Raw genomic sequence first — 27,930 nt, 5'->3', positions numbered from 1 at the left:
CAGAAAGATGTCAGGTCTCCAGGCTTCAGATACTGTTAAGTCCTATTGAAAGTTCATTAAGTAGCTACAGCATTGCTACAGTGAAGATTGTTGATCTGAAGTTAAAGAAAACCTCTCTAGTTTTCTTCTTTTTGATAGCAAACTTTCTCGTAAAGAGGTGATAATGTAATGTAATACAAACCTCTGCTTCCCATGGTAGCTGCTGTCTCACTGTGAATGAATGTAAACACCTCAGAATAGTCTTCTATTTTGACGATGAGATACATGAATTAACTAAATTTCTACAAGCGCATGAATAGTCCGCTATCACAAAATATATAGAGAATGCAAACTTTGTGGAATAAAATGAAGCAGAGTATGTCCTGATCATGTGCGATACATCTGGCCAGTGTTTGGGATGGTGCTATGAACATCTGAAAACTGACACTGAACTATAAATCAGAACCGACACCCTTCATATCCATAGCAGGACGTCGGCTCATCCCCGGTTTGAAACATAAATCCAGCTTCAGATGTTCTGACAAGCGGGTTTCTACTGGCACCTTCTAGTTGGTTTGAGGAGCATTTCCTCAGCCTGATGATAGAATTTTGGCAGAGCAAATACTTGGGGTAAGTTGGGGTAAACCTGCAGCAGCAGCAGCGGGGAGAGACACTGTATGAGAGAGGAAGTAAGTTCTCTCCCTCCCACCCAAACATGTCTTGGCTATCAGCTGTTGGGGTGAGTCCCAGCTGCCTCGTGTGTTGACTCTGGAGTGATAGCCATCAGCATTTGCCACATGAAAGGAGAGTAGACTGGTGTTCCTAAAAAAGCAGATGAGAAATAAAGATGGGAAGGCTATGTTAGGATGTTGGCTGCATTTCAAATCCAGATAAAGGCACTGATTTATTAAGAGTGTGTTTTTTCTGACCATATCAGACAGTATATAAATAAAGTCCTTTCCTGGTAAGACGTGAAAACCTTCTCGTAGGATAAGAGCCTTTGAGGCAGGACAACTCTTTTGCATACCTCAGATAGGCTCCCAGCCTCAGGGGAACATGTATTTACAATATTGCTCTTCCTGTGCTTTGATAGAGACAAAAGCCTCAATACGCTTATGCATATGTGGGAAGGGAGTAAACCTGTTTGCCTCACTGTCTAAAATTACCAAGTCGGGGCTCTCTGTGCATGCCAGGAGTCCACGAAGGCAATGCTATCTGTGGTATGTCACCCCCAAGCCGGCCTCAATGCTTTTATTCAGTCCACTAATGGCATTTTAAAAGTTCACTGCAGGTCGGAGAACAGTTTATTGGGGAAAAGGGAGGGACTGGACCCAAACCAGCTGACCCTATTCTGTGGCTGCTATGAGCACAGGACACTGTCACTTAAGGCTCCCTTTAAAATGTAGGGGACAGGCCATAAGTACAGCCTGGGTTGTAATGGATATTCCTGAGTTTGTAAAGGAGAATGTGATTATATGTTTTTATGTATGAGATTAGGATTTGGCCAGATTTGCTGCGTTTGAGAGGAGAATTCAGGGCAGAAGGAAAGCTTTCGTTAAAAAGAAAAGCAGAAGAGCTTTGGTCTGACTATAGGGAAGCTGGAGGTACAGCACCTGAAAGGAGAAAGGAGACTGCAGTGCTGTATTCAAAAACTGTTTGGGTCGTTCAGTCCTTTTTCAGTGGCAGTGGGAGAAGAATTTATTTGTGTAGCTTTAAAAATGTTAATATTAATGCATTTTTTTTACTTTCTGCATATCTTTTATTTTAACTAGTGTTTGCCCAACAGGCAGCAATGGTGCACATTGGCAATAATATAGAGCAATCTCGATTTAATTGCTCTAACCCACTTCCATGCTATCCATCCTACAAATCGCATTTTAAAATCTGTTTGCCAAAAAACCCTCCTACCACTCACTGAAGGAATAAGAGAGGAGTGATCTCAGGGTGGAATTTGTAGCCAAGCGTGTGTTTCAGAGATTTAGCAGAACCAGAAGGTGACAATCTGTAAGGGCTGTTGTTGGTAATAGTTGAGCTAACGGACTCCACGTGTTGATCATGTCAGGAAATCAATCCCTTGCTTTAATTTCCTTGTTGTCTATTGTCTTTTAATCAGCAGCATTTGGTCAGTGGAAAACACTCAAACTAGAGGAGAGACAGATGAAGCATCTTCTATTATTCTACTTTTAACACAATTAGTATTATGTAATAACAAATAAATATAAGTGTAAAGGATTGTAGTCTACTTCAATCATTAAATCATGGACATGGGTGCCCTGGAGAATACATTTGTTTTTGATTTGGTGGCTTTTCATTGGTCTGTAATGCCTTTGTCCTTTCAGTAAGTGCGTTTCTTATGTTAAACAGCACTGTTGTGTTTACAGGGGTCCACCTCCCCATTTCCCCATGCAGGTCAGCCCCCCTTTCTCCCACTGCTCTCTCTCTCTCTCTCTCTCTCTCTCTCTCTCTCTCTCTCTCTCTCTCTCTCTCTCTATCTCTCTATCTCCCCCTCTCTCTTACTCACTTTCTTGCCAATGGCCAGTTGATTCAGGGAAGTGGTTTGATTCACATGCAAATCCTGCCCGAGCTCCAGTCATTCACACTGCTAATTACACCAGTGTTGAGATGCTGACTTTGTGACATCACACCAGGATGTGTGTGTGTGTGTGCGCGCGCGCGTGTGTTTGTGTCAAGCCAACCAGGAGGAACTCAGAATAACACAGGAAATCAACAACCTTGCCTTCAAACAAAAGGTTTAAATACATTTCCACTGTATCGAAGTGAACAGACGCCTGTAAGGTCAGAAGATAAATTAAAATCTAGATGTTTTTGGTTGGTTGTGTATATGTCAAATATACCAAATCGTCATAATTACTTATAGTTATTTAACAGTAACAATAACAAATATTTATATATATATATACACATAATATAAAATATCCTGATGTTCCTTAGCCGGTTGAGCTTTTTCCCTTAACAACAAACACATTTTCAGTTGCAGGATAGGACAGTTTATTTGTCATTCGTCATTTGTTTTTTTTTTATTTTATTTTTTTAATATATATATATATATATGTGTGTGTGACTTGCTTTTATTTTGAAAGTCCCAACCGGAGGTGGGCATGTTATTTTCCCGACTTGAAATTGAAAGCGCAGTTCGTCGGTGGGTCGGTCAGCAGCGAGCGGAGCCGCGAGAGGAGCAGCTCCAGTGCGCAGCGCCTTTACGCACAGAAAGTCCGCACGGATCCGCACTCCGCACCGAGAGAACGGAGTTTAACGCAGCCACGTACGGAAGGTTTCTGTTTTATTCTCTGGGATTGAAAACATTTCCGTGGACTCTTCTTCGGACCGGCGATTAAACGGGGATCTGTTTTTACGCACTTTCTTAAGTCGGCTCTCCCTCTAAGCTCCGCTCCTCGTTTGCAGAAGTGCTGAGTGTGTTTGCGGAGGACAGGGGGTCGACAAAAGGCTTTTGAACCGGAGGGGATACATGTAGCAGAGGGGTGCCGACACACACCGAGGGTGAGAGGCTGGGAGTGGAGCGGGGGGGCATTCCGTGGTGAACGCTGTGGTGTTACGTGAGGAGTTGGGTGACAACATTCTGCGATGAGGAAGACGTATCATAGAACTTGCTCCACCACAACCAGCACCGAGGTCCGGGCTGTGGCTCCAGCCCCCCGCAGTCTGTAAGGAGGTAAGCAGCACAGTATATGCTCCTTGTGGATCTTGGTTCGGAGCTGTTTTCTTTGCGCGACGCACGGTCACCGCCGGGCGCTTTAAATGCGTAATGCGCGTAATGGAAATGTGTCACAATGAAGTCGTGTTCGGTTCTGACTTTAACCTCTTTCTCTTTGTTGCGGAGGCGCAAACTAGGGTCATCTGCACACTTTAAAGTCCTTGACCTTAAAGGGGTTGTTTTGCCTCCTTCATTATTGGCTTAAATGGCCACGCTCCTCACGGAATACTCGGTGCTACACACCGATGGGAATTCAAGAGTTGCCGTACTTGCACTGTAGCTTCTCCCTCCACGGACGTGTTCTCACTGTTCTCTACCCCCCACCCCACCCCACCCCCTGTAGCGTGAATGCTCAGGCTACCACTGTGCGCCTGCCAGCCACAAAGTCTTTGTGGTGCGGCCTCTGTGCCATATGGACTGGAGACATTCTTGTGAATAAACAGATATAGAAGAATGGCCTCTGTTAAAATATTTCTAAATGTGTATTATATCCCGTCCCCTCTAAATCAACTTGTGTCAGGTGGTTTCTCCATAAATTGGGATTATTTACATCTTCCCAGTTCATGAAAAAAGCTCTAATTGTTTCCTGTAATTTACTGTTTTGGAAAACATGTGGGATAATCGCATCGCCATGGCAGTTGTCTTAAGGAGACCATTACAAGACTCCATTCAGAGCGATTGACCCGTTAAGATGGCTACTTTTTTTTGGCAGTGTATGGGGTCACTGGATTAGCACATGAATGTACACACAGAGAGAGCGGGAGGGGGGGTTGAAATGAATAATGTGGCTGCAGGATCACTGGTCTCCTCGGGTCTGAGAGCAGCCCAAACAGTAACTGAGCTGACAGGAGCCAGACCGACATTATTTCTGACGTCCACAACTGCCTCTGGAAAAATGTCAGAGCCTCACTGGTTGCTGCGTTTTCCCACTGACACATTAAAAGGAAAGTCAAAGTAATATTCTGCAAAGTTCCTGGCAGATTAGTTGGGATATTTTCTCCCACAACGTATCATAAGTCAATCACCAAATGCTGCTGCAGATTTGTGGATAAATCTGCACTGGGTTACTGGTGTGTGAGAATGGTTTTAAAGTCTGTACTGAGGTGGTCTTGGAAGCATGGCTCTCCCATGACTCCCCCGCTCCGTGTCCAAGGCAGTGTCACTTTATGGAACAAGTCAGCAGTGAATGAATAAGTAATGTGATCCAGTCTCAAGTACAGTTGGGCTGGAGCTGAAAGCGTCCCGGTCTGATGTTACATAAATATCTCTTTCTCCCCTTTGCTCTCTCCTTCCCACTCTACACAAATCCTGTCGGCCACTGTTTACTCCTTAAAAAGACAAGAGAGAACGGAAGTGATGATGCCCACGTTTTTTTCAGTTCTACTTTAAAAAGTAGTGTGACTATTTATTTAGACTTTTGAGTAAAACAGTGTGTGTTCTCTGCATTCCGTGAAACTACCATAGGTACAACAGATTTTACAGTTTAAATTCCCACCGTAGTTAGTGGTTAGTCCCTGATCTATTAGCATTTGGCTTATTCTGGCAGCAGGAATTTTATAATATTTGACATTGTCTTTTTCCCCTTTCACTGAACAGTAAGACTAAACACTGCCTGTTTGTACAATTTTCTTTTCAACCAGGTTAAGATAGTGATCAGCATTTAACCTATGTCTGGTCTTGCGTGCACAATTAAATTCCAGCAATTCACTTGAGACTCTCACATGAGACGGATGAACAAAAACATAGAACCAGCAAAGACCAAGCTATTCTGACTTTTGCTCTTTAGTGTTGGTCAAGGTCCAGGAACACTAGATCTTATTTTTTCACTCAATAGCACCTATCATTGCATCCCCTAATGACGTCATAAGGTTTATTTGAAAAAAAATATATACAAACATCCTGAGCCACGAAAGACATAATAACAGTTTCACAAGCAGAGTAGGACTCCTTGTGTACTTAAAATCTTGCGGGGGTTAAGCTTGATATTTTTGCTCGTTGTCATTTCTGCTGGAGCTCGGTGTCATTTTCACTGGCCGTGCACCTCCCGACCTTTTTAAATTCTGAGCAGCGTAACCTATCATTTTGGAGAAAACTGCATCGAGTAATTGCGCCGTAAGTGCAAGAACGAAAGGCGTTGTGTGGATGTAACAGTTGGCATAGGCTTGATTAATCTGTCAGGCATATCCAAACTTTTAGAACAACATTCAAACATTCTTGAAGTTTGTTGTCAGTTACAATGTCAAGGTTTGTGCATATACGTCAGTGCCTTTTACAGTAAAAGCTCCACTGTCTGGTTGAGGCTAGTGGACCGGAGGCTAGTTGGAAAGAGAGCATGACTTTGGTTCACTGTAATTTGTTATGTCAGGTGGATGCAGGTTGAATCCTTGTTCGCAGGACGTTGCATCTGCTTTTTACTAATTGGTCACTTGTGGAAAACATCTTTGTCAATCCTGATTCTGAACCCCTCCAGTCATGATTAGCTATGATTAAGTCCAAATGGCTCTGACGTCAACTTGACCAGACTTTGTGTATTGGTGTATAAATAATTCGTGAAAGTTGGGACAACAGCTTCAAACCACTAAGTGGAAGTGTCATATGAACCAAACAAAAGGCTGTTAAATAGAAATGTCTGTCTTCGGCCCCTACACTTCTTCCATAGAACACAATGGCAGAAAAAGAGGGGAAAAGAATCCAAGATGTGGCTGCAGTGTGCACCCAGCTGATCTCTCCTCTGCTCTCTCCTCGCTTGACAACCAACCTCAGCCTTTCTGCAGAGCTGCCATTGCAAGATGGGATTTTAATCTGACCATCCAGACTAGTGATGCCATGGAAAGGCTGCAGTGGTTTTGAGAGCTTCTCAGGAATGAGAGTGGAATGAGACTTCTGCTTCAAACTCTGCAAGGCCATACTTTCTGAAATTGCTTCTGGAAACAGTTAAGTCAGATGACTTTTTAAAGTTTGTGTTGAACAGTCTCTTAATTCTAACCCTAGCGTTGGGGATAGAACCATATTGCTTTGAAGCCCATTTACTTGTAGGCTGGTAAAGCCATTCTAAAAACAAAGAAATGAAGCAGGTCTGTACATCTAACAGAGACGCTATCAGGTCCTAGTTACGCAAGGAAAAAACACCCGTTGCCAGGGTTACAAAGCTAATCTAGAAGACTGTGACGATAATTAACCTGAAATGGTGAATCATTGTCCACTGACATCATGGTCTCAGGGATCACTAACCAACAGCATACCCCCCAGGGCTTAAACAAACTTCACAAATGATTCGTCAGCATTTATATCTCCCAGGGGATGAAGTGCCTGTCTCATCTGAATAAAGAACAAGCATTTTGACCTCCCGCTATTTACCCCTGAGTCGTTTATGAGGCGTCGGTGATGTACTTGACTTGTATTACCAAAGTCCCCAAATCTCCCCTAATTGAAATAATGTAGATTACAAGGGGAAGTCAGGGGATTTAGTTTCAGAGAAGGGGAAATCCCGGGCATGTGCATGAACCTTGTTGTAAATCATGAGGATAGACGAGGAGGGAAGGAGCAACTGGCCCCTGTAGGCTTACCGTATCTCTGCCAGCACCGATGTGGAGAGATCAGGATGTTTGCGAGGTGAATCACTCGAGGAAGGTCATCATCACACATCTGGTCTGACAGAGTGGGTCGGAAAGGTGCATTGCTCCAAAGGTCGCAAGCTGATTTTAAGTTTAACTCTAGGGAGACGATAGCAAGAAGATTGTGGAGCTGGGATGTTGTGATGTGTCCTGTCAGAAGGAATGCGGTGTGAAATGCTTTCCTTCAGGTCTGTTCTGCTCCTTCTGGCTATTTGTATGCTCATATCTCCAAGTGTCTCTCCCCATCCTAAGGCGGAGATAACTTCTAATCAGCTGGCAGGATGTCAGAAGATTTTCCATATGTGTTCTTTGTCTTCATGTTCAGGGCCTTTGTCTTGCTCTCTCTACCATTATCCTTGAGTGTGTGTGTTCTTGTAGATGCATGCATTTTTAGTGCGTGTCAGTTGACTAATCAGCCTTAAATCTGTGAAGGTAGGGAAGCTGTGTTGCCCCTGGCTAGAGTATCGTGCTGGATAAAAGGGATTTTCCAAAATCCCTTTTACCAGTCTGCTTGCTTGACAGCTACTTGATGAGTTCATCTGCGTGAGCTGCATCACTCCTCTATTTATCAGAAGCTTCACTCGTCGTGGCAGAGATATCTCACCCCTCTGTGCGCTTTGCTAATGTTTATGGAGTCATTTCCTGAAGTCGTCCACCATGACAGCAGAATTTACAGAGGTCTGGCTTTTCTGCTCAGGGCGGTGTTGAAAGCTGGCGCAGACAGTAATAGGTTGTAAAGTCTCCTGGTGCAGGGCAAGGATTCTCAAGTGGTGATGGAAAATTAGTCAGACTTTAGACCTATAGATATGTAAGTTTTCTTTTTCAGGATTGCTCATGTAACCAGTTGCGGCACGTCAGAGAGGTTTGGATAGACGACTCTAAAGTGGTTTTCAAGTCTTTCAAAAGTCTCCTCTGTCATCAAAATCCATCAGCGCTGAGCCAAATAGAATAAGGTGCTTTGTTAACCAAGACTCAACCCTTGGTCAAGAAGTGCTGCTCTAAGCAACATACAAAGAGAGACCCGGCCAGCTCTCCACACAGTGCTGTCTGTGCTTCAAGCACTTTACACTAACAGATCTGTTGCCAGCCGGGTTGTCAGGCTGTCAAACAGCGTCCTGAGTGTCCTTAAGCTCCTCCGTATAGGGCTGTCTGTCAGACAGGCAGGCGTCCGTCTGGGAAGCTAATGGGATTGTCTCCCTTGTTTGGCCGCCTGAGGGGCAGCAAGGGTGAGTGGGATGTGACATTCTGGCCACCCAGAGTTCCTTCATAATGCAGTGGCTTAGACTTGTCAAGGACACAGGAATTTATATGTATGCAACGTCTGCTCCCATTGGATCAAAGTACAGACCAGGTGACGGTGGCCTATATTTGAGTTTTAATCCATACACTCAGGTGTTTAACCAAATCCTGTTCTACTTTTTGTGAGATGTTTCACAAATTCTGTGTCAATCTCTTAATCATTGACTGTTAATCCCAAACATTTTGCAAGACAACACACGAGAGCAGTTGTTCGAGTCTATGATATATAATAACTCTTCTCATTACTCTTGGGACACAACTGGAAATGAAAGAGCAGGTAGGAGGAGTATCGGTGTCAAACACCCAGGCTTTCTTCACTGTGGAAACTCACACATGAACACTTTCCATTTTGAAGCTGGGTGGGTCCGTTTGACTAATGGGTTAGAGAGTGGAGCACTGTCCTGGCTAAGCATCTGTTAGTGTTTCTCGCCAACCTTGTTCATAGGGAAGTGTGTGTATTGGTGTGTTTGTACAGTACTGGTTTCCATCACTGTCATTGGTTCAATATTCTGCTAATTTCCATCGCCTGTTTGTGATTATACCTTCATACTTACGCCCCAGAGGATTGTTGAGCCTTGCAGTTGTGGCACCCGCATTTTAGTGTGAGAGCTGCAGCAGGAAGCCTTGACCTTTCAACTGTGTGGAGTTCACATGCTTTATGGGTAGAGGGTCTGCGAACATGCACAGGCCTTATGTGCTTTTGTAAAAAAGTCAAGGGTGGCTCACAGAACTTTAAAGGAGTTGCGTGACAGATGTTCCTTTTCTTCTCAGCTATTAGGGTTATGTATTTATTTATTTGATTAAGGGCAAGTTTCATTGGCCCAAACAGTCTCTATACAGTATGACGTCTTTTTTATGGTAAAACCCTATCACCCGAGATGCATAGTGCATATTTACATAGTGATTTATTAAACTTGGTTGTGTATTCTGAAGTAGTGTGAGTTCAAGGCACAAACGTTACTTTGAAACCACAAATCACACTTTAATTTAGACGGTCGAATAACTACTGCTTCTGTGCATAATTGGAGACTCTTGTTCCATGAAATCTTTCCTTAATATGTGCGTGTTAAACATAAGTGTAGTCCACACACAACTTTGGCTTTACAGATGTTTGGTCTTTTTCCTCTGTAGGAAGATCTGTGTGCACTGTAAGTGTCGTCGTGAGGAGCATGCAGTACCAGCCATGCCTGTAGAGATGGAGAAGACGGTCACCAAGCTGATGTACGACTTCCAGAGGAACTCTACCTCAGACGACGACTCTGGCTGTGCCCTGGAGGAGTATGCCTGGGTACCGCCCGGACTCAAACCTGAACAGGTACCAGCATGGTTTCACTCACTGCAATTTTAGGCCATGTTTTTTACACCAGACAGCACCTGGACCAATGACGCCTTTCTGTAAAACTGAAGGTTTTCTGTGCAGTTCTGTCAGCACTGAACCACACAGGAAGTGTCAAAGTGTCAAAAGTTGTCATCCACACCATAACACTTGACAGTCCAAACTGAAATGCCACAACTTAAAAGAAATTAAGGCATGTAGGCATTTTGTCCTATATCTTTGTGCTGTTCTGAGAAAGGCTCTGTCCTCTATTTAAAAATATTGTCATGTTGTTTCTGAAGCAGGTGTTGAGAACAGACGTGCACTGCAAGTCGGGTCTCTTAAAAGAGATCAAATGACAGTGGGAGTCCAGGAATCTAATAACAGTCACTCATTGCTTGCAGAAGCTCTGATTTCAAACCAAACAATATGATATGTTATATTTTAAATTAACATACAAAGATCAGCACTACAAAACGTTATGGTGGTTGAAGGGCCAGACGGAGAGGATGGAAGGACTCCAGTGATATGCAGACAGGTTTCAGTTATAAAATTAAATTCATTAATTACATTCCAGTACAGTATAAACCTACTAAAAATTCCAGGCACCAAACTGCGTGTAGTGTTCTATATTTTTTAACCCTTCACTTAGAGCTCAACCTCACTATATTATAGCTCACGATTTATGCCGACTGTGCCTTCTGCAGGATAATGGTTAACAAGGATTATATAGCTCCCGCAGTCAAATTAATCTCCATTTCATTCTGCCTGCAAACAGGTTTACAGTAGGTTTCATCGCCCTCACGAAGGCTCAGCTAAGCACGCATTAAATGGCCCCACGCTTGTTGAAGAAAATCCCCTCTACAATGCTCATGTGGGAGGGTTTCCAGTTTTATGGGTTAATAGACACATTGATGGGGGCTGGTTTCATTTTGGTGATGTGTTAAAAGCAATGAATTGGTCAATACGCGGTGTTGGCACAGCCCCCTGTTTTCACCTCGGAGGACTAAGCGCAGCTATTTTTCATCCCCCTCCAGGGTTACACGTCTGACCCCGAAGTCAATTAGGTTCTCGTCCAGGAGTGATATGACCTTTGGAACAGTCAGGTCATAATGGAAACTGGGCTGTGCTGTACTGTAGCGGCACAATGCTGCACTAATATGAAAAATAATTGTTTTTTGATAATAACAATAAGTCCTGGTGGACAAATTGTGGCATTTAAGAGCATTTATATGAAGCTACAGGAAATCTGTCCACAGCTATAACAATTTCTTGTTTCTCAACCTGATATGCAAGTTATTCAAGCTGTGAAAACCTGCTGTGTGACTCATCACAGAGGAGCTAAGTGCACCTGATGTGCAGCTTTTCAAAGCCCTGATTTCCTGTGCACGCAGTAAGAAAGAGCGAGAATTGAGAGAGATGGAAAACACAAAGCGAATCTCCAGGATTCTTAACAGTGGGTTTAAATTTCCCCTCAGGGAGCCGGTGCCTTGGACGAGCCCTATTCAGCCATCTGTGGTGTAAAGTCACCGCTCAGTAACGAGAGATTTCTGAGCAGGATTGAGGTATTCAGTCCGAGATATCTGAGGATTATGGGGGATAACTCTGCACTTAGTTGGGACTGGTCAACTCTCCAGTGTGAGTTGTATTTCTGTCAACAGTGGCTGAATACATGAATCTTTATCACCAAACAAAGCCGTTACAGAGTGTGCTGGAAATGTTATTGAGCTGCAGTATGGAGGAGCCTGCCAGTATTCTCCCTCTCACTGTCTCCTCTCGCCCTCGTCTCTCCATCCATCTCAATATAAAATCTTGCATGTTGCCAAGTTACAGCTTGTTAAGTCCAAGAATGTTACTCAGCAGTGGCACGTTACAGTTTTTTGTTTTTTAAAAATCACATAGCAATAGATTCGGTTCAGTCAAATGTGCAGACTCAGGGATCTGATTTTAATTTGTAGTTGAACATGAAGTATGCGTTTTCAGACTGCTCACATGTGGAATATTTAAATAGAAATCCAGTTGTTTGTGCAAACTAGAGGTATTTCCAGATTCTGTGATGGATCCTGAGTTCGGATGTGGATAAATTAACTTTCAGACGCCAAAGGATGTCAAAGAAGGGCATGAGGCTAGGTTGTGGTTTTCAAAAATGGACATCAGGACAATTAGACCCCCTTTATTCAATGATAATGAAAACTGGCAGCTACTGACCTGGCCTCATTACAACCTGCAGCTTTGAATGAGAGATAAATGATGAGGCTATCTTAAGAGATTTGTTCGGTACATTGATCGTTTTAGGCCCCGTTCTTACCTGGTATTATCTGGGATGATCCAGTTCTAAGTGGACAGTAAGTACTGTTCATGCCTGGCATTCTGAAGTTGTTTTAACCAGCAGGAGGGAGCAGTGCACCTCCCTCGGGTCTAGTCTGCTGGAAATTAAGAGAAGAGGGAGAAAATTACACCAATTAAAGCTGTGTCTCAATTCAGGGGCCACCTTCTTCAGAGGCTGCATTTAAAGACAGATTACTCACTGCAGTGCGACTAGGCTGTTTCATTTCAAAGGTTCCTCCAAATGTAGCCGATTAATGCGTACTGACACCCCTCAGAAACAATGGCTCCAACAAGTGGATCCTTCCCAGGCCAACCTATCCCAGGATTCATTGCTCTTCTTTGACAAACTATTACAAAGGGACCAACAAAGAGACTAAAATGTTCAATGCTTAACTCTTTTAAATGAAAGTGAAAATGGTAGACTGGGTTCTTAGAAGGATGCGGCTCCTGAACTGGGACACAGCTACAGACTGGGTCTATTCTGGGGCATATTCCAGGCAAACCAAATCTCTGTGGATGTTTGACACACTTGTAATCTATCTCTATCTGCTCATCGTTGACAAAGCCAGTTTATGTGATTTGAAAACCAATTGAATTAGTAAGTACTTCCTCGTACTCGAAGGTGGTCCACACCACGTCAGAATATGATAAACGATCAGATCTCAGTGCATCGCCTTTCACTTGTGATCAGTTCATCCGAAATGTTAATGTTAAATGAGGAGATCTCTTGAAAGAAAAGACAAGTCATAAGTTTGTAAATTTGGATATTTATTCATCCCAGAGGATCAAGCCTGCTTACTTGCACCACTATTTTTCTCTTGCCACCAATGGTTAACAAATGTCACCAGGCTAACAAGCTAAGATGTGGATAATGGTTAACACTAACATTTCACCAGCTAAACAAAAGCATATCATCATTGTAATTGTGACAACCCAGCTAAGATCTTTTTCACTTTCAAAACGTAACAGATTTGCTCTGAGCTGCAGTGCTGAGCTGCAGTGCTGAGCCGAACTCAAGCATTTCACTATAAGATATGAGAAGAACAGGACTGAAGACTGAAAACACTGCTCTGTTCGCTGTGAAAACACCATCGTTCCCCCCATGTTTTGCTGTTTCTGCCAGTGTTTTCTCAACAATATAGTGTCTATGTCCACTAACCACTGTAAAGTGGCTTGTTGAGAGAATGTCCGTCCCAGTGCCTGGTTGTATCTTTTCCTCTGGCTATCTGGCAATTAACAGCAATCGAAACCATCTGTGGGGAAACCATCGCTCTTGTCACTCAGTTGCAAAATCCTACCATTCGCCTTCGCCTTTAAAAACACTGCTTTCAGTACAGTTCCAAATTCTGCCCTGTCTTTAGCTCTGTCTGCTTTCGATTACAGTTATTATCACAAGCTGCTCCTCCTGGCTCTTGCTGCAACTGTGTGTCCATTGTGTGTGTGTGTGTGTCTGTGTGTGTGTGTTATCTGTCTTTAGATCTTTTCCCCGGGGGCGATGAGCCTTTCACCTCCAGATTGTAACCCTGTTGTTGTTGAAAGCATGTTTCGTAATTTATCATTAGCTGTGTGTGTTTGCACGTGTCTGTGTGTGTGTGTGCATATCTGGTAGCATGTGTATGGTTTTTTTTGTGCATAAAGGCGTTCTTGGATTTATCAATCCAGTTTCCTTTTCATTAACTATCCTAAGACACTCCACACCTCCTGGCGTCCTTAGGCGTGCTGCGGGACATGTAGTCCTCGTCCCTCTTCAACACTGGTGAAAACCAACAAAAGCAGAGCAGGAGGCTCTCAGGAGGCACAACTCCTCTTACAAGTTCATCCCAACAACAAACTATCTAATAAGGCTTCTTTATCCACTCTGCCTTTGATACAGAGGAGAGTTTTAGAAACCAGTCTGCTCTTAGTTTTGGTCATTGGCGCTGATCCTTGGTTTATCCAAGTTAATTTGTTTGTGTGTGACAAATCCTATGTTATTGCCAAGGACAAAGCTGATGGCTTCTGCTCAGTAGATCCAATCAGTAGACAGACAGGTGATTAAAACAGGTTTTGACCTAGTCAGCAGGTATCGATCATGTTGTCTCTTCGTAAGTCTTCACTCTGCTGTATTGTTTGTGTGTCCCTCAAATAATCAAAGATTGTCATATTTCTTAAGTACACACTGTGTTCACCCATCTAACACTTTCATTCTGTCTTTTATTACCTCTCCACACCTCCTCTCCTCCTTCTCTTCTCTCTGTCTTTGACCTCTGTTCTCAATTCTCCCTTAAAAACCCTGTGGCTTTCGTGGTTTGCACCCCCCCACTCACATTCATATATGACTGCCTGACCTCTGATACACCCCGGCCCCCTGTTACAGTGTAATAAAAAAGACTGCAATAAATAACACTGGGATGACGTTCATTGTCTGCCGCTGTAATGCAAAGAATGTCCAAGTGATTTGAAATGACCAGATTAGCATTAATCTTGCTGTATGCACGTGCACTGCATACATGCATACGTGTTACTCACTTATTTGTGTGTGCACGTATACATGGGAGGGGGGGCTGCATATTTGAGATCAGTAATATATTCCCATGTCAGTGTGCAGAGATGGAGTGGTGTGGTTCCATTAAGTTTCGATGGGTGGGCCATAAATCACTGATTTGTGTGTGTGTGTGTGTGTGTGTGTGTGTGTGTGTGTGTGTGTGTGTGTGTGTGTGTGTGTGTGTGTGTGTGTGTGTGTGTGTGTGTGTGTGTGTGTGTGTGTGTGTGTGTGTGTGTGTGTGTGTGTGTGTGTGTGTGTGCGCGCCAAATAATATCAAACATTTGCAGGTTCCAGCTTCTCCTATTGAGGACTTAACAGCTCCTTATTTTGTGTCATTGAACAGACAAAATCGATAAATGAACAACAATAAATCAAGAATTAAATCAATAGTGAAAATAATCACGGGCTGTTCCCTCCCAAGTGTATTTTTGTTTAGTCATCTAGTCTATGTGTTGTATTTAGGTTATTGTTCTTCATCTCCTACCCTCTCTGTGTCTCTGTCTCCTCCTCAGGTCCATCAGTACTACAGCTCCCTGCCCGAGGACAAGGTGCCCTATGTGAACAGCCCAGGAGAGAAATACCGCATCAAACAGCTGCTCCATCAGCTGCCGCCCCACGACAATGAGGTGAGAGTCCAAAACAACCAGCCCTCCCCCACCACCACCTTCATCCATCCATCTTTATCCACCCATCAATCCCCTCCCTCTCTTTTCCTCCTTCGGGGCAATGCAGAGATAAGAGGGGGCAACGGGACGAGACAGACCCAGGAAAAATGGAGTCTGTCTTCTTAATGAGTGGGAATGAGATAGTGAGGTGTGTGTGTTTAGCTGCCTCTTTAATTATTTTTCATCAATAAGTCATCACAGTTAATCTGGGCATATAAGTGTGAAACCAGTGGCACCATGACAACGCTAACAATAAGATGGAATAACCATTAAGTTCTATTTCATTATTCTGTCTAAAATCAGGTTCATGTTACCCAGTTTCTGTTTGGTAGATGGGATTATTGAGTCTTGTGGTGAATGAAAAACAAAACAATTGCTGCAGCTTGTTGCCATTTTGTGACCATTTTCTGTCCGTATTTTTGCACGAGTGTAGCTTGCAGGCTAGCCAGCCATGTAGGAAGACTCTTAATCCTTAAACTCTGATTGGTGGATAACTGTCAACGGGCACTGCACCAAGCCTATTTGTGTCCGTAAAAACAAATCTGAGATGGCGGCTGTGATTTGTGTTAGCCTGGAACAAAGCCACCTCTGCACTGCATTGTGCTTTGAAATTAATAAATATTATTTTGCAGTAAATCTTGAGGATAGATCCCTCCACGACTTCTAATTTCTGGTGCACAAACATGGCTGAAGATCTCTCTTTCTTGGAATGGAAAATGATACAACTAATGAAATTGAATAATCACTTCCAGCATGTTCCTCCTCCGTCCTAAACCCAGTGGGGAAAATATTGAGCTGAGACAGCACATTTCCACTTGTGATGGAAACACAAAGAGGGGAAGACTCTTGAAACTTAAGAAATGCCAATATCGGCCTCTCATAGTTCTTTTGCACATAAGACATTTTGACATGTCACAGTAGGAAAAGCACAGGTGTAAATAACAAAGATCAAAGAGAAGGGTGTTCTGAGAGTGCACCGCTGCCAAGGCTCTCGCCATGTCACAGTAATGTTTCTCATTAATTATCTAGACTGTGGCGGCCCACCATATTATAATTTGTCCTGCCACAGTTTCATTATAAACCAATTTGTTTTATACTTCTCATATATATACTACTCATATGAGAACTCTAACATTGGTGCATTGCATAGCGGTTTGCAGTGCTATTTCCTGCATGCTCACTTGCTCTATCGTCCATAAAGTTGTTACCGTCCACGCAGTCTTATTTTGAGCTGCAGTTTTGTGCAAGGAACATTCAACGCAGTTCTCTCTTAAATGAGAACATGTCTTTCACTCTGTAGTCTGTGTACCTTAAAATCGGTTGTGCATGAGAGCAACATGTGTGCACGTGTGAGTGCATTGCCGCTGTCGTTATCCACCCATTTATCCGGATCCACTCCAAAATTGAATGCCTTCTTCTTCGGGCCATGTCCCACCCCATCATTCAGAATCTAAATTTGAGTGGTTTTTATGTAATCCTGCTGAATCAAACAGAACCATTGTAAAAGTCATTTTTAACATCTCTGCTTGTTCTGCCGTGACAAACCTCTATGTCTGCTGTATGTCTGCAATATGCAACATATTGGCAACAACACCAACGTTTCACAATACATAACAGATCAAACTTGACACATGTATGTTTATGTGACCTGTTTGTGTGCAGCTACGCTACTGCAACAGCCTGGACGACGAGGAGAAGCGAGAGCTGAAGCTCTTCAGTAACCAGCGTAAACGGGAGTACCTGGGCCGTGGCAATGTGCGTCCGTTCCCCGTGACGATGACCGGGGCGATCTGCGAACAGGTAACCACACAAAAAATGTCCGATACATCACGTAGATCAGAGATGATGTGAAAGCAAAACCATCGTTTTCACGTCTAAATGTCATTTTTGCGCTGCGTCCTGACACACGAGTGAATGAAATGTGACGAGAGCAAAGGTGGCTCATGAGGCCGGTGGAATGAAAGCGATATATGGTGCGAGAGATTTACTGGACGGCCGGCTGACATATCAAGTCTTTGTTATGATGTACGAGAGGTGCTTTAGGGTGACATATGAAGGACAGGGACACAACAGTTGTCTCCTTTTTATAACAATGCAGCGACCTTGTCAAAAATACCCTCAAAGGTGTTGTACAAGAATGCTGAGGTGTCGCATGTGTGTGTATATAGTGTACTATAATGCGTCTCATTCCACAAAACAGCTGTCACACTCAGACAGTCACAGTATTTGTCTCTGAGAAGAAGTTACAGTTCCATCTGAAGATATATCACAGTGGTACCAAGCGTGCCATCAAATATTGAATGTGTTTACTTCCTCTTGTAGTGGCCTTATGGGAACGTCGTCACAGTGCAATGAAGTGTTCTTTTAACAACAAACTAGCACACACAGAGTGCGTAACAGGCTTTAGCAAAGTAGAGCTTCTCTCTGTTGTGCTGGTGCCCCGGGTGGATGGGTGCTTTACAGCTTGCGCTTCTCATTCACTCGGCAGACAAACACACACACACACACACACACACACACACACACACACACACACACACACACACACAGAGGGAACAGATTGTTGGGAGAGTGTGTATTGATTGAATTCCCCCACCCCCCTTTGGCCTCCTTGCAGCAGCAGGCTTTGTGCCAGTTAGATAACCTGATTGTAACTCTCCCCCGTCTCCCTCTTCCTGTCCCCTCTAAATCTGCTTTGCCTACCTGATCCCTCACCCCTGTCTCGTTAGCACTCCCCATTGTTTATAGCGCCAGCCTCTCTACCTCTACACCTCCAATGCCGACCCCGCTCTCCCTATTATCCTCCCGTAGGCAGCATCTCTCCATTTTCATTCCTCCCCTTTGCCCCATCCTTCAACATTCTCCAAGAGCCACTTAATTTCCTCTCCCTGCCCGTGCCCTAGCAGAAACAGCGCATGCATACAAACTCAAAACACTCGTTCTCTGTTTTAGTCCAGGTTTCATGCAAAATGTTGCTAAAGACGCACCAGTCTGACATGCTGCATCAGTATCAGCACCGACGCTGACCTTGATAAGGATCCTGCAAAAGGGATTTTCTTGGAAAAGAGTGCATCTTCAGAGGAAAATCTCCGGTAGAGTTTAAACGATTAGTTGATCAATTTGTCACTAGAAAAATGCTCCTGTTTCAGCCCCTCAGTTAAGACAGGATGTGTTGCTTTCTCATGTGACAGTAAACTGAAGCGTCGAGCTGTTGATAAGATAAAACAAGATATCTGAAGACATGATATCAGCCTTTAGGAAATTGTCACAGGTAATTTTCACTGTGCGCTGACATTTAAAAGATCAAACGATCACTCATTTTAAAACATAACTAAACTAAGAATGAGTTATTACCTTAACTGTGTGTGTAGATAAAACCTCAAACCAATAGAATAACACATTTTTAAGACCACGCTACAGTGACTTTTGTCTTCTTTACTGATGATTCACGACTGTTTGTTCACTGTATTATATCCCAACAACCTGAAAATAATTACTTTACATTACGTGTCAACATGGTGCCACGTTCACTCATTCTTTAGGGATGCTCCACAGGTGCACGTTCAGAACAAGTATCCAGGATTTGTCATGTTTGTTTGTTTGCTTACAAACAAACAAACAAATACCAAAGTATCATCCCACTGGCTGATGTTGATATGATAAGGACATATTCACAACTGCACAAGCCTCACATTTTTAAAAGTGATGCACAGTTTCATGTTACATTATCGCTGTCAGTGCTCAACAGTGTGTTAGAAAACAAAATAAAAGGGTTGTTATTATATTGCTACTCAGTATTGTCCCTTCCCAGACTTGGCAAAGAAACAGTGGCATACAACTGGTGACGAATACCGATAGATAGTACGTACTTGCAACCTGTTTCTCAAAACATTCTTCTTCCTCTGTCTGTTTTTTAGTGCGGGGGCCAGATAAACGGAGGCGACATTGCTGTGTTTGCGTCACGGGCGGGTCACAGCGTGTGTTGGCACCCCGCCTGCTTTGTGTGCAGCATGTGCAATGAGCTCCTGGTGGACCTCATCTACTTTTACCAGGACGGGAAGATCTACTGCGGCCGGCACCATGCCGAGAGGCTGAAGCCACGCTGCACCGCCTGCGATGAGGTAGACGCCTGTCTCTCACACACACACACACACACACACACACACACACACACACACACACACACACACACACACACACACACACACACACACACACACACACACACACACACACACACACACACACACACACACACTCTGTATATGGAGGTTCATTTGTTAACAGATACACTTGTCACCCTTATATATTCATTTGTAAACATTGTGCACATATATGCACATGTATATGCCTTATATAAACCAAACTGCTGTGAGATGATGCTCACATGATGCTTCCCAACCAACGTTGTCACAGTTTAACACATGCAAGGTTGTTTTTTTTTTAAGTCTAATGGGGTCAGCTCTCAATATCCTGATCTCCAAACCATTAACACATACTTACTCCCTCTGCAAATGGGGACAAGGACACTTTTAGTACTTCAAAGAGCACCCCGGTAATACACCAGCAGCGTAATTAAAACTAAATGCACCACCTAGTCCCGCACACATTAGCCTCCTACACAAGTCAGTGAAAAATAGGATGATCTGAGGAGTTGAAAGTAGTGTGTGTGGAGGAGGGAGAGAGGGCGAGCCCAGGCTTTGTGCTGTCATTCAACACACGGTAATAACCCAATTGAGGTTTATACCTCCGAGGACCTGTGATAAACGATACTCTGTCTTATCTCTCCTTTCTCAGATCATCTTTGCGGATGAGTGCACGGAGGCAGAGGGGCGTCACTGGCACATGAAGCACTTCTGCTGCTTCGAGTGTGAGACGGTGCTGGGGGGGCAGCGCTACATCATGAAGGAGGGACGGCCCTACTGCTGCTCCTGCTTCGAGTCCCTCTACGCCGAGTACTGCGACTCCTGCGGGGAACATATTGGTATGCTACAGAAGCGCCCGGCATCTATCACTGTTCACACAAACTGCATTAATCACCCGCGGGTCATTTAAAGGAGCCCTTACAAAAAACATTGTAATACGCTACGATGGAGACATGGAAAAATAAAGTGGACGAGAGAGTGACCTCATTTATTTTAGCAACTAACACAGAAGAGAAAGTTACGACTTTAAGCAATTTATCACAGAATGATGTCATCCATTGCCAGAGACCTCAGGTTACAGAGCACACATATTTATACAATATACACCATACAGTGTGGAAACCTAACTCGGGTAAAGGCCGACCCTAGTGATAACGTTTTACCCCCGTGATCACAGATTTATACACCAAAAAATAAACAAACCAAACTCTTAAGCACTGCAGTGTTAGAGGCAAAGCCACAGGCGCAAGAAACTGGGGGATTTTTCAGCAGGAAACCTTTATATTAGCACCTCTTGGCCCAATGCCACCTCCTGTTAAGAACTCTGCGTGTGTATATGCGTGCTTCCCCTGAAAGGATGCCCAGGTGTGATTTTGGCACATACCGCTCAACAAATTTGCACTGTAATTATTTGTCAGACAGGATACAGGAAAAAAAGTATTTGGCCAAAAAGCAGAACTGATTATAAATTGAAACCATCAGAAACTTGCTCAAACCAGATGGCAGCCATTAGCAAATAGCTGGTTTTCTTTCCCTCTGAGACAACTTGAAACGTAGTCGAAATGCAATGTGTTTATATAATGCTGGGCAAGCTCTATAATGAGTTTGCCCCCAAGTCTTGTGTTCATGCACAGTCATGTATTACAGCCTTTGGCTCCATCTTCTCACTTAACAAGCACATTTTAATATGCTACTATTATCACATAGAACAACATTTTAAATGAACGAAAGAAGAGTTATTGTGATTTGTGTCTTTTTGTATTTTAATTGTGTACCAAAATCTGCTGTTTTACCTAAACCCTGTGGATTCATGTGTTTGTCTTTGCTGCAGGAATTGATCAAGGCCAGATGACGTACGATGGGCAGCACTGGCACGCCACTGAGGGCTGCTTCTGCTGTGCCCGCTGTAAACGCTCCCTGCTGGGTCGGCCCTTCCTGCCCAAGCAGGGCCAAATCTTCTGCTCGCGCTCCTGCAGTCTCGGGGAGGAACCTAACGGCTCGGACTCCTCTGACTCTGCCTTCCAAAGCGCTCGCTCCACCAGAGAGTCCAGACGTAGCTCCAAAATGGGAAAGAGTGGAGGAGGTGGTGTGCAGACGGAGAGGTTTTCCGGTGAGGTGGACCCACTGTCTTTACAAATGGATCTTCTGAGTCTCTCCAGCCAAACGCCTAGTTTGACTCGCGAGCCGCCGGCCTGGCAGAACCAGGAGCGAGCAGGTGACGGATATAATTATGAATCCCAATCAAACCCGACTGCCAACCCCACCCCTCTCCAGCTTCTCAGCCAGTGCAACGTCAGGACTTCCTATACCCCCGCCTGCTCCGGACAGAATAATCAACAGCAGGATCACAGGATCAAGGACAATGCAGCTTTAAAGAGACCCCCCATCTCGGCCTTGAAGGGCCACTCTCTGAATGAGGCGTGGTTCCAGCAGCCAGCTCCAGAGGAGTACTATCCCCCCAAACTGAGGATGCAAAAGAGTTTCACTGAGGTGTCCCATTGCTCTCAGCAGCACAACGGCTTCTCCCCCGACAAGCGCTCCATCAGTTTGCATGGCTTTCAGAGGGACAGGGACAGAGACCCAGGGCCTCCAGCAGCAGCCCAGGTGGCAAGAAGCAGGAACCCCATCAATGCACTTAACTTCCCAGAGCAACTGACCCCTCTCGAGCAGACCCCAAGAGGATCCATGGAGTCGCTGGCTTTCTCCAACGGAACAGGTGGGTGTTGTAGTTGTTAGGTTTCTGTGTAGTATAAAACCTGTTGTTGAATATTAAGATATTTTCTCTTAACTATGGTGGGATAACAATCAAAGTTGACTTTTTGTTCGTTGCTGTTCTTCTTCAGGAAACTCAGCAGATGGAGCAGGAAAGCGTCAGGAGCACCTTTCTCGTTTCTCCATGCCAGACCTGAGCAAAGACTCTGGAATGAACGTGTCAGAGAAAAGCAACATGGGCACCCTCAACTCCTCAGGGCAATTTCGTAGCTCTGACTCCATCCACAGCCTCACCGCCAGTCAGCCCTATATGGAAATGGATCCCCACAGGCCCTCCCAGTACAAAGTGCAGTACAGTGACCCTCCTGGCATGGGTAGGGGTATGAGCATGACTCACTTACCGCCTGGCTTCACCTTCCAGGAGGAGGACAGGGTAAGTTTGGTGAGCAGTGCCAACGCTGCCCGTCTGCCACCCATCAGTGAGCGCGTGGTGGGTGGTGTTGGTGTTGGTGTTGGTGGTGGGGGAGGAGGAGGAGGAGGTGGTAGGGGAGCAAGTGTCCGGATAAATGCCCCAGAAGAAACTCCCCAGAGGCGAAGGCATCACCACCACCGCTCCCGCAGATCCCGTCGCTCTCGCTCAGAAAACGCTCTCAACTTGGTGGCAGAAAGAAGAACAAGACCCCAAGAGAGACCACAGTTGTGTGTCCGAGAGGATTATGATCGTTTCCCGCCACCAAGGAGCGCCAGGGACCAGTTTGGAATCGGAAGAGGAGGAGGAGGAGGAGGAGGAGGAGGAGGGGATAGATATCAACCTCCATTCTTTAGGCAGTGCCCCAGGACCACGTCAGACCTGACGCTGCAGAACCCTGGAGCCAGCCGACGCACTGGCTTGAACCAATACTCCTGGGATGATTATGATGACGACGATTGGTGCTCCACCTGCTCCTCATCCTCCGAATCAGAGGATGAAGGTTACTTTCTGGGCGAGCCGATCCCCAGACCCATCCAGCTGCGCTACCTCAGCAACCAGGAGCTTGTGCACAAGTACAACCCAGGGATGGGAGGACCCAACCGCACTGGGCAGTTATACACCCACAAACGCAGGAAAAGCAAAAACTGCATCATCTCCTAACATCCTCGCAGGAAATGACTCTTCGTCCAGCTTGTGAACACTAACATCCTCCATCTGGAACAAAGACAAATCTAAACTCACAGTCCATTTATTCAGTGTTTTTGAGTGTTGAATATTATGTAATTGAGAGTCAGTGATGAATTACAGTGGAAAAGCAACAGTGTTTGCATGTTTGTTCATTTAATGTCTCTCCTGAGTATTACGGCTGTTAGAGTCACATGTGCAGTTCCATCGAATCACAAAGTTAAAAGCTGATGTGCAATCTGTGATGTCAACAGCAAGCGAGTGTGCAAGCTAGTCGGTTCGGTACAGTTGAGCTTTTTTCATGCAATGTGATTTAGATTTAGGATATACTGTACTATTGTATTCAGTTCATAGTGTGTACATAGAGAAAATTAATTAATAATTTCACTTTAAGTTAAGGAAGTCCATGTAAATATGGTTGTAAATGAGGCCTCACATATTTTTATATTTTGTATGGATAGAATCATGTATGTATTAAATATCTATAATGTAGAGATAGAAAATGACAGCAACAAACGTATGCATGTTTTATTTGGCTGACCTGGTCCTTCATTTGGAATAAAGGAGTATTTCTGTGATTTCTTTTGAATTGATTGACGATTGGTGTTTCTCTCCAACACGTTGTTTTCTCCATCTGCTTAAAGCATAAATAAATCACAGTGTAGTGTAGAGGTGGATGAGTCACCCTCCACTGCCATGTTAATACTGTATATGTAATTAGGCTGTATTATGGGTGCAGTCACATTCAGACACACTGAGCTCCATTGTCCTGGAAACAGATGCAACTTCAGCTCGGGTTTATTGCATCAGCCTATTCATGTTGGAAAGTGCTGACAATGGTCTAGGGATTAATGAAATCTGGTGATGCTTTGTTCATTATCAGCCACACACACACACACACACACGCGCGGCTCTGAGGATGGCTGTGCTATGCTGCTTTCAGACAAGCACTGAACTCCAAACATTCTCCTGAAATCGTCCGGAGGGGCTGTATGAGAGAACGCAAATGTCTCCGTCAATTTCTCCGCACATTCTCCAAAAACATTTTCCTGCCAGTTTCTAGTAAAACATCCAGAGAGGTGAGTGAGTGTATCGATAATGTTTCTAATGCGAAAACAAAAAGAATACAAACATCTCAGGATGAAAAGGAGGTGGCATACATTTGGAAGACGAAGATGTCTACTGGGAGAGACGAGAACCGAGAGCTCTTGCCGTTAAGGGCCAATGCTGGTGTTGTTTTGCTGTAAACAAAAAGACTTTGCTTTTCGCAGCGGAATTCAAACCTTGTGTCCTGCACCTGATACTCTAACCAGACGTCATCCCTCGCCTAAATGTTCCAGACATTTTCCTGTTGTTTTGAATGTGTCTGCTTCATATTTGACAGGCAAACTCTGGAAAATGTCCAGATCAAATTGTCTGGTTATTTTCTATCTAAAAACAGCTTTGGTCTGGGTTTGCTACTTCCAGACTGTAATAACACATTAACTTGTGGATGGATTGCTACGACATTCAGCAGAGACATTTTTGTCACCCTCAGAAAAACGATCCCCTGACTTCTTGTATAGCACCACCATCATGTCTTAATTTAAATTTGGGCAATGCTTTGCTTCATAACTTACTAAAATAAATGTAACTTTAAGGCTGACGTTAGCATTTATCTGCCTGACTACACATTAGCTCCTAGCATGGCTGTAGCTTGTGTAACAAATATTTGCATTTATAGTATAACAGGTTGTATCTGCAAGTGTTAAGCAGTGTCGTATTGTAAATTGGATTGCCTCTGACGTCCATGTGGTCAGGGGATTACCGCCACTAGCCCCCATAATCCACACATATGTTTGGAGCAAGGTGTGTGAACGTCAATCTCTTGATTAGAGGCGTCGAGGCACTAATGCTGTTGACATGATTGGCACATTAGTGTGATTACTTCACCTAACCTCAACCTTCGAGGCGTGCGCCCCAGTTTTTTCGTGTTTACTCTGGGACGCTCCATAGATAGCTTCCAGACGGTGGATGAAAAAGAATCCTAATTTAGTCGGCTATGATACGACAACGCCAGCTGCATAAACATGTGAGATGCATTATGTCAGGCTGCTGATGGCCTGCTCCCTAAGTGTAGACTTCCCCCTGCTTTTAGTAAGTTCTCAAACTGCGGCTGCAGACTGTGCTTCACATCAGCAGAAGTTTAGAACGTGTATCACTGTAATCATTGTCTCGAGTAATGAGTCTCACCGTGAAACACACACCAGCCTCTGTCTTCAGTGTTGTAGCTGCTATTGTTCCTGACACATGAGCTTCCCTAACATCCTCATTAACGTTAACCCATATCGGTTTGTTTCCTTGTTAGTCTCTTGCCAGGCTTTTACCCAAGTGTCTGTGTGTGTGTGTGTGTGTGTGTGGAGGGTGATATCTCCAATGTCTAATTAAAAGTAAATGGAGGGGTGCCACAGATTGCAGCCATATGCTTCCCGGGCCGTACCATATTCAAGGTCGTGGACGGCGGCGAGGTAATCCTGGAGTTCCGCGGATGCTTCCAGTTGAGACGGTGGCATTTTCAGTCAAACTCTTACTGCCGGCAAATTAGATCCATGAGAGGTTAGAGCCTGCTGCTGCTGCTCGAGGTCTCTTCAGAAACAATGATGTTGATATGGAACATGTGGATAAAAGACAATTGCATTTACCGAGACATTTTGCTGTATATGTGTCATGCACAATAATCCTGATTATAAAATGGCACAGCATCTGGGACGACAAATCTTGAGACAAAAGTGTCAGTGCAAAGTCTAATTTCTGCTTCTGATCTCTCTCGTCTGGATTCTTCCTGAATATGACCTTTGTTTCATTGATACAAAAATTGAATAAGAATAGTATTTTTTTATGGAATGTTATGCTGCCTGCAATCTAGACACATTTTATTATCAAAACTAAAATAACAACTGAGATTTCTAGTAGAGCTGAAGCTTTGTATAGTCAGAGAATGATCTATTCATAATTTGTTTTATAGTCAGTAGAAGCAGCCGTCTGTTAAGACTAGAGGTCAACTCAGGGTCAATTCAGAATTCAGGAAAATTCAACCACGATGACTTTAATTAGTTTCTACTGCAGGTTGTTACATAAACTAGTTTTTGTGCATACGTCTATTTTTATCCTATCGAATTGAATTTCCTGCACCCTGCTTCCCTGAGGTCTGACAGAGTAGCCGGTGTCTGGAGAAAGGACAACCATCCTTTCCTTAACTCTGAGGTATGTGTCTGTGCTGAATACACAACAACCAAATCAGGTGACAGCATGAAAATAGACAGAGTGGTCTGTAAGCTCCGCTCAAACCCTGTTTTCTGCTGTTACAATCTCCTGACTGCAAATGTTAGAGGACAAAGTGATCATCATCTTTCCTAGAGGCAGTTAGCGATTAAATGAGTTGTTCATCTGATGTTGTAATGGTTTGCACTAACAGCAAGAAGCTTCCCAGTTCTCTGGGTACTTCAGCTTCCTCCCACAGTACAAACACAAGCAGATTAGGGTTATGTTCATTTGAGGTTCATAGGTGTGAATTATCTCAAATGGATAATTGGACAATTGACATTGAAACCATTGTTATATCTTTATTTTATTTAAAAAATATGTTGTGTGCACTTTATATAGAGTGTTGTCATTGGAAAACATTACTAATATATGAATAAATAAATCTCTGAGTGCCCCTATGTGCTCTAACCGTGTGTAGTACCTGTGTATTGAAATCCACTTCAATAGCAAAATGCACCAGTTTAATTAACAACCACACATTGGCGCATACTGTGTGTGTGTGTGTGTGTGTGTGTGTGTGTGTGTGTGTGTGTGTGTGTGTGTGTGTGTGTGTGTGTGTGTGTGTGTGTGTGTATGAAGTCCAGATGCACAGCTGTCATGAGTTGAAGCCATTTGAGATGTTTTGGGAAACTCTAAAAGCCATAATTACCCGTCTTTAAGAGCAGAACGGCTGCAAATTACAGCTGCGCTCTGAGCAAACTAAGATAGCCTGATTCAATTATTCACAAATGAGGAATGCCAATGGTGTGTTATCACACACAAACACACACACACTGGGCTGGGTTGGTAAATAGAAGACCCATGACAAGACTGACTGGGGCCTTACGAGCAGTCTCCCTTCCTACAGCCTCATCATGTGTGTTCAATTACCGTGGGAAGAATGTACCAGAACAAAACAGATGCACAAATACAGGATCACAGTTTGCCACAGTCTGACTTGACACGTATGAGCCACACTGGACCAGAAAGAACGGCCAAACACCTAAAGCTGAAATTCAGCCACTTTTCAACATTTCATTACCTGTGTTTTGGGATAGTTCTTTCTTGCTCCTGAGGTGTGAATTCCCCGTTTTTAACAAGGTATTCGGATATGCCCAGGATAGTCATCCTATATGGACTATAATCTGTGTAGGTCATAAGGGCAGTGGGGGGTTTTC

The 27,930-nt window shown here is 44.0% G+C and overlaps 1 protein-coding gene across 2 annotated transcripts in view; it reads left to right on the top strand.

Moving 5' to 3' along the window:
• Positions 1-24,059, top strand: part of prickle2b (prickle homolog 2b) — a 51,312-nt gene extending 27,253 nt beyond the window's left edge. Inside the window, exons 1-8 of one of the 2 annotated variants that reach the window (XM_035151577.2) lie at positions 3,132-3,670; positions 9,757-9,940; positions 15,305-15,418; positions 17,120-17,257; positions 19,375-19,578; positions 20,255-20,441; positions 21,434-22,318; positions 22,446-24,059. In XM_035151577.2, the coding sequence (XP_035007468.1) occupies positions 9,809-9,940; positions 15,305-15,418; positions 17,120-17,257; positions 19,375-19,578; positions 20,255-20,441; positions 21,434-22,318; positions 22,446-23,446 (2,661 nt within the window). In that variant the 5' untranslated portion in view covers positions 3,132-3,670; positions 9,757-9,808 and the 3' untranslated portion in view covers positions 23,447-24,059. Of the gene's footprint in view, positions 1-3,131; positions 3,671-9,756; positions 9,941-15,304; positions 15,419-17,119; positions 17,258-19,374; positions 19,579-20,254; positions 20,442-21,433; positions 22,319-22,445 lie in introns of those variants that run through there. The other variant, XM_035151578.2, reaches the window with a different exon arrangement.
• Positions 24,060-27,930: the final 3,871 nt, after the last annotated feature.

This window comes from Hippoglossus stenolepis, chromosome 3 (genome assembly GCF_022539355.2).
Source record: "Hippoglossus stenolepis isolate QCI-W04-F060 chromosome 3, HSTE1.2, whole genome shotgun sequence".
Classification (NCBI taxonomy): Eukaryota; Metazoa; Chordata; class Actinopteri; order Pleuronectiformes; family Pleuronectidae; genus Hippoglossus; species Hippoglossus stenolepis.
This window is presented reverse-complemented; position numbering and strand designations above follow the sequence as displayed.